Raw genomic sequence first — 7,337 nt, 5'->3', positions numbered from 1 at the left:
TGGCTCCAACTTAAATATTCAAAGAAGAAGACAAAGAAGATTGACAAATCGAGAGTTGCTATAATTTTATTATGGTGACTACCCATTATCAGAGAATGTGACTTTTTAATGATTGGCTCAAATACTTATTTTATTTAGCATAAAATATAATAATTGTCTCATCCAACAATCCTTCTGAATGATGTTGTTGGCAATTTATCAACGAACTCATGTACAAAATCTAACAGCGCATCGCCCGGGCTGACCAGCGCTTGTTGAAACTTTTTGGAACTTGTCGGCGCCGATCAGCGCTTATCGGTGCATGTTCATATATTTTCCTGTGCGGGTTACCAGCGCCGATAAGCGCCGATAAGTGCTCATAAGCGCTTATAAGTTTCAAGCTTTCTTTCTGAATACGCCCTTATATTGTACTGGCAACTGTCACATCGCTGGAGCATCGCTGCCTGTCAGCTGTCAATAGCTGGTCAGTGGTCACCACGGTGGTGTCAATGTCAATTGTCATGTTCTGCACAATTTTCAAATTTGTGTAAAAATGACAAGACAAATCAATGATATTATTGATCACAATACAATTCACATTTCACATAAAAAATAAAAAATGTGTGTATCGTGTCATCGAACTTCGAACATCTGATGTACATTATTTTGTATAAACATTGACAAAAACAAACATGACATAAATAATAATTAATACGAGACAAAAACATGGAGGAATTCAATGTTTGGGAAGATTTATCAAATATACCAGCTGATCCACCTTCAATGCGTGAGCTTTGTGATCAGTGCGAGTAAGTAAAGTAAATATATTTTTATCAAATTAATGATAACATTTTATTTTGATAATTGTTTTTTTTTTCTTTCTAGAAGGCCACAAGTTGTTTGTTGGTGTTCAGCTTTGCCACCTGAAAGGTTGCAGCCGGGGAGTACAGTAATTCTTTTGCAGCATCCTGCCGAAGAAAAACGTTGTCTTCGTACTGCTCCAATGTTGCAACTTGGATTAGCTGAAAATAAGTGCCTAATATACAAAGGAAAAAAATTTCCCCAACCACGACATGAAAACTTAGAGAGTATTTTATCACATAAAAATACAATTCTTCTGTATCCAAGTAAAGCTGCCACAGATATTAAGGAACTCAATATTAATGAAAATAATTATAATTTAGTACTAATTGATGGTACATGGCCACAGGCTAAAGCTATGTATGCATCTAGTCCAATGTTGCAAAAAATAAAACAAGTGAAATTACTTACTACCAGTGGTAGTAATTATATAATAAGAACTCAACCAACAGAAGGATGTTTAAGTACCCTTGAGACAGCAGCAGAAGCATTATCTCAACTGGAAAGAAATCCAATATATAAGCAGCAGCTCCTAGGACCATTGCATATGTTATGCAAGTTCCAGTTAGAAAATGGAGCAGTTACTCATCAATCAAAAGAATTCTTAATAAAGACAAAGACTTACCCGAAACTTATTGGGAAGAGATTGTCTAAACTACTACGACAAACAGAAGACCATTTAAGTGATAATAAAACATAGATATAATGTGAAATATTTTTATTATGTACATACATATTAAATCCCAGAAAGTTTGAAAAGTAATACTTATTGTTTTGCTACTTATCAGGAAATTAGTGAGAACTGAAAGCTGTTAGTTACATACTTTTTACATAATAACTAGTTGGGATTGGCACATTTGGCACCCACAGAATCATAAGTGAAGTTGTGACTTGTGAGCTGGAGCGAGTTTTGATAAGAACCTTGTTTAACTTGATAAAGTATATTTTATGAGGTGAATTTTTAATTTCGGAAACATACAATATTTTGTGTGTGTTCATACTGTCATACAGTTCATTTTGAATGTTACTTGTGTTTAGCGTTGTCATGTCCTCGCTCTTGAAGGCCGGACAAACCTGTGCATTTGGCCGAACATTTTGGTAAAAACGCCAGACATCTTGCGTTTTTGCTATGTATTTATATTTTATTATTATGTAAAATTAAACTTAGCCTTATAGCTTTGTTTGGCCCGTCATTTGGGTAAAAAAGCCGGACACTTACATTTTAAAATAAATAAAAGGGCAATTTTCGGTGTAATTGGTGTTAATGTTAAAAAACTGAAAAGTAAGTTTTTTAAATATGTATTTTATAAATATTTGAAGAACTTGGTTTTACGTTAGGCGACAGTGCTCGGGCCCGGCCGCCAGTATTTGTTCCTTCACAATTCGGTTTCGATCAGCGGGATTTTCGAAATATAAAAAGCCTAACAAAAGCCGGACAGGCCGGACGCCGCTTATTTTGGCCGGACAGGCAATCAAAAAGCCTGTCCGGCTAAAGCCGGAAGCCTGGCAACCCTACTTGTTTTATTTTATTTATTTATTTATTTATTTAAACAATTAGATTACAGGGATCCATTAATGTTAGTACGTGACTTAAAAAGCTAATGTTAGTAGGTAAATATTAAAGTACTATCATCAGTTGACGGGGCACCCTATGCGTAAACCCTATGCGTTTTAAATTTTCCTAAATAGTGCTGGCTACTTTAAATATGGAAGTTCATTTGAAACAGAAATATAATGAACACTATATTTTTTTTTTAGAAAAATGAACACTGTATACGTTTATTTTAGTGTTTTAGACGTATCGAAAAAAAAATAACTAATTCAAAATGTTGATGTGAAACATCAGTAGGCCTTAGCAGTAGGCGCACGTAAAACCGATTTCTGGCGTGGTGACGCGTCGCCAATTACTACGGGACTTATTTCGCGGCACGCCGTTTCTAACTACATACCTACCTACTAAATGACTATCTATTCTTTTAATGCTACGTCCTCCGAGGCTACGTCTGTGAAATCTTCGTTGTTTAAGCCCCCTCTACACGTCAACGGACCCGTCCGATTAGGGCCCCTCTGGCCTCCTCCACTCAAGCGACAGCTCAAGCCGAGGTTCGTGGTCCCCGTCAAGGGGGGACGCCCTTGTGCATGTCGCTACCAGGGTGAACCTTCGGTTCACCCTTGGGTTGTTGAGGAAGTGATTATGAGGAAGAGGAGGAGGAAGAGGAATTTTCACACACAAATTTAGAGGATGCGGATGAGGAAGAGGATATTTTTTTGAGGAAGAGGATGCGGATGAGGAAGCGGAAGAGGATGAGGATGATAAGAAATTATAATTAAAATTAAAAAACAAAAACTTTTAAAATTAAAAATTAAAACAAAAGCCATTCTCCTGTCCTACATATTGATGTTTAAGGTTAGGGGAGGTTTGCTCGCCCGATCGCGAATTTACAAAGCCTTACACAAAGTACTTACGTACTATACTATTTGAGTCACGAGCCGGTGAGCTTTTGTTTATGCATATTACTCGAAAAAACCCGCAGAAAAACCTAATCTATATCAGTGCCAGAAGCGACATTAGGCGATTTCCACAAAAAAAAACTAACTGGTAGATATTATTAAGTATGTAAGCTTAAACAACTTGTTTGTTTTTTAATTCAAAATGACTTTTGACAAACATTATTTGGTAAAATATGTTTCTTCTGAGTATGAGAGAAAATGTTTTATTATTATGTTTAGAGATAAGTGTTAGGCGCAGATATAAATATGGCGGTAAGACTCTACTCTTGTTCGTTAGTAGAGTCCGACTCGTAACTCAAATACATAGTTTAAATAGGCTTTGTAAATTCGCCGCCCGATCGGATCAGCATCCTCATAAATTTCCTCTAAATTTTGAGGAAGCGATAGCGGAAGAGGATTTTTTATTTTCATTTTTGAGGATGCGGTAACGGTAGAGGAACCCAAAATATAGTGGAACTTCCGCATTATGAGGAAGCGGAAGAGGAATCCTCAACAACCCTAGTTCACCCCCGCGTCCGCGTTAAAATGTAGAAGCCCTTCTGGCTAACATTGAGAGACACCACACAAAAAAAAAAAAGTCAACGGATGTATCTGCGGATGCGTCCGCCGTCGTGTAGAAGGGGTGATTTGTGCGTCTGTGGTAGGTATTTAACGTTAGCAGATGCGTCCGCCTCCAATCCGTTTGTTGTCGGTATTGTGTCCCACATCAAAGGGTTTCGGCGCGAACGTCCAGCGTCTGTCCACACTCCACACGTCTGCCGACGCATCAGTTTGAACCACCCCTTTTTTAATCCCTCAGTCCCTGAATCACAGACACAATAGAAAATCTATTGTGTCGCGGCCCGATCGGGCCGCTCGGTGGTCAATAGGTTAAAAGTAAATTTGCAATAAGGTCGTTCGAGGGACTTGTCCCTCGATTTTACAATATGTTAAGTGAAAAACATAAAGTCAAAGCTCTCAATAGGAATATATTCAAAAAAACGGTTTAACCTGGCTTAAAAATTATGACTCTGACAGTCTTGTTTGAACGGAGTTACGATTGCGAGTGCACGCGTGCTTTTTATGTCGCATCATTCGTAAAAACGCTCGAAATGACGAACAATATAATTACAGAGGAAACTTTTAGGTTTATTGAGCTATATCAAGCTGAAAATGTTTATGGAATCCCAAAAATATAAGTATAGCCAGCATCCACCACCTTCTTCTTTTCACACTCAATTAAAAGTACTAAATAAATAAATAGCCGCGGCAGCTACGGTCTCAATATCCATTTTTTAAATGTTTTATGTTAATGTGCGAGTGCGAGTTGCGTCTGCCAAGAATGAACATAGACTGATCGACCTACAGACGTGTGGACAGCTCGTGGATATTCATCTGCGGACGCATCTGCCAGAGTCCGCGGACGCATCTGTTGCCGTGTAGAGGAGGCATTACGGATTGTCATCTGATTGTCAAATTGGTGTACAATAATTTGACTTCTGTCAAAGCGGTCTTTCTTTTGCTTCTGTCAATCGTATAGAAACATGGCCGAGGTTCGTAAATATAAGTTTAAATTATTAATCCATCATTATAATTCGAATCTGCCCAGTTATTTCTAACTTTTTAAAGATGATTTCTTGTTTGGTTCATGAATGGTGTTTTGCAAGTGATATTTCCAGAAGTGACAAAATGATGTTTACAATTTACAGGTCGACGAAACTTTGAAGAAGAAGCGTACCTTCAGGAAGTTTACCTTCCGAGGGGTTGATTTGGATCAGCTTCTTGATATGCCCAAGTATGTATTAAATATTATTTTTGTCGAAAGTTTTCCTAAAACTTGCTTTATTTTTCAAAGTTCCTTCTGTAAATTTGATATACAATAGCGCGTGTATTTCTATACATATTTTCAGAGGATGGTACTCAACTGTTACTGCTTTTTCTTTATCATAGTATTTATTTTACACTTGTTTAGGTTGACACCAAATCTAACCTAAAAATGGTAATTTCAGTGAACAACTTATGGAGTTAATGCACGCCCGTGCTCGCCGGCGATTTGCTCGTGGGCTTAAGAGGAAGCCAATGGCACTGGTAAAGAAACTTCGCCGTGCCAAGAAAGAAGCACCTCCAAATGAGAAACCAGAAATTGTAAAGACTCATCTGAGAAACATGATCATTGTTCCCGAAATGGTTGGCTCTATTGTTGGAATTTACAATGGAAAGACTTTCAATCAGGTATGGAGTGAATTACTTATCACCATATTGAATGAATTGTTATATAGGTACCTACTTACATAGTTTTGTTCCAATTGGCTTGATATTTATCAAGTCAAAGTGAATTCTCTTTATTTTATGATACATACTATTGAACTAAATTTTAATAATTGATTTACTGAACAATTAAATGATTATGTTTTGGACTTTAGTTCTATACTTGACATAACAAAAGCAATTAATGATCAATATATTGATAATAAAACTGTTAAAGAAGATATATAATACTTACTCCCATAAATCCAACGATAAAATACTACAGTCAGTAAATCATCCTTCTTTTTATCTTTACACTTTTTTTATGATATTTTGTTCTGCTGTATGCTGAAAATGTTAGATGATTGGTTGGCTTCGTTGATAGTGACCCTGCCTTCCAAGCCAGAGGTCATGGCTTTTTATGCCACCCAGGGCAAATATTTGTGTGATGAACATACATGTTTGCCCTGTGTGAATTCTTATAATGTGTTAAATATCTATATATAAGTATTTATTTAAAATTATATATTTATTTTTATCATAGCCATCTAGTTTCCATAACACAAGTGAAAGCTTAGTATGGGATCAGTTGTGCCATGTGTGAAAATTGTCAAGAAATACTTAATAATCTTAATTTTATCTATTGTTTCTTCCATGTTTTAATTTTTTTTGTTTTTGGGTTTTGGATTTTACTTTTTTTCATCCTAAAACATGAACAGGCTTAAACTTTGAATAATTCCTTTGTGTATTTTCATAACATTATACAAAATATAAATACAGTAAAAGTTCTTTACTCGCGGGCAATAGGTTCCTTAAATGTGCCGCGAATGAAGAAACCGTGAATATGGAATGGTAATTTGTATGGGGTTATAGGGGATACGTTCCTAGGTGACGAAAAAAGGAAGCAAATACATAAAGAAATCAGTTTTATTGAAATTTTTGACCATACATTATTATTAATTACCATTTAATTAGGCATTATCTTCAGGTTTAGGTCAATGGCTTAGCACTTTTTACTTGTTTCTTAGTCGACATCATAAATTCGTAGTTGTAGTTCAGGCGTTTTCTAAGGATAACAATTGATTTTTATTTAGGTAAATACATATATGTATGTACCGATGTACCGATTCGCTCCGCGAGTAAAGAATTTTGGGCCGCGAATATAGAAATTAGGTCGCATTTTTTCCACCCGCGAATAGTGAAACCGCGAATGAAGGAAGCGCGAATAAGGAACTTTGACATATAATAACACACTTAAATGTGTTCAGCCCTAAATTGACAATGTTTTAAATGTATTGTTTATTTTCAAATTGCAGGTTGAAATCAAGCCTGAGATGATTGGGCACTACCTTGGCGAGTTCTCAGTCACATACAAGCCTGTTAAGCACGGTAGGCCTGGTATTGGTGCCACGCACAGCTCCAGGTTCATCCCTCTCAAGTAGGATGGATCTATTGTGTTTAGGTTAAGAGAAAAATGTTTGCACATATACATTAAAGTATGTTTGTGAACACTAGTTTGTTGTTTTTGTTCAGTCCCTTTCATGAATTCTTATATGTACACATACTTTTTGTTAAAACTAAGATGGAAATATACCAATATGTAGGATGCGGGTTTTTATATTATAGATATGCACAAATCTAAAACAAAGAACAGAGTATTACTGCAGTCTTAAAATATTTGTTATATATAACTTGGAATTTATTGTAGAGGTCATTAAAAGTGCAATTTATAAAGTGAAATCTAAACTGAAATCTATAAA

The 7,337-nt window shown here is 36.1% G+C and overlaps 2 protein-coding genes across 2 annotated transcripts; both read left to right on the top strand.

The window, feature by feature from the left end:
- The first annotated feature begins 468 nt into the window (after positions 1-468).
- Positions 469-1,546, top strand: Dtwd2 (DTW domain containing 2). The gene is made up of 2 exons (XM_090112952.1): positions 469-788; positions 865-1,546. The coding sequence occupies exons 1-2, from the start codon at positions 706-708 to the stop codon at positions 1,538-1,540; spliced, it is 759 nt and encodes a 252-aa protein (XP_089969078.1). The 5' UTR covers positions 469-705; the 3' UTR covers positions 1,541-1,546.
- Positions 1,547-4,730: 3,184 nt separating this feature from the next.
- RpS15 (ribosomal protein S15) lies at positions 4,731-7,091 on the top strand. The gene is made up of 4 exons (XM_090112951.1): positions 4,731-4,883; positions 5,040-5,125; positions 5,340-5,562; positions 6,894-7,091. Exons 1-4 carry the CDS (start codon positions 4,875-4,877, stop codon positions 7,017-7,019), a joined length of 444 nt encoding a protein of 147 aa, XP_089969077.1. The 5' UTR covers positions 4,731-4,874; the 3' UTR covers positions 7,020-7,091.
- Positions 7,092-7,337: the final 246 nt, after the last annotated feature.

This window comes from Colias eurytheme, chromosome 19 (assembly GCF_061535395.1).
Source record: "Colias eurytheme isolate Ceu_HAF_F1 chromosome 19, ilColEury1 Martin Lab GWU primary, whole genome shotgun sequence".
Taxonomy (NCBI): domain Eukaryota; kingdom Metazoa; phylum Arthropoda; class Insecta; order Lepidoptera; family Pieridae; genus Colias; species Colias eurytheme.
The sequence above is the reverse complement of the archived record's forward strand: the minus strand, read 5'-3'. Positions and strand labels throughout refer to the sequence as shown.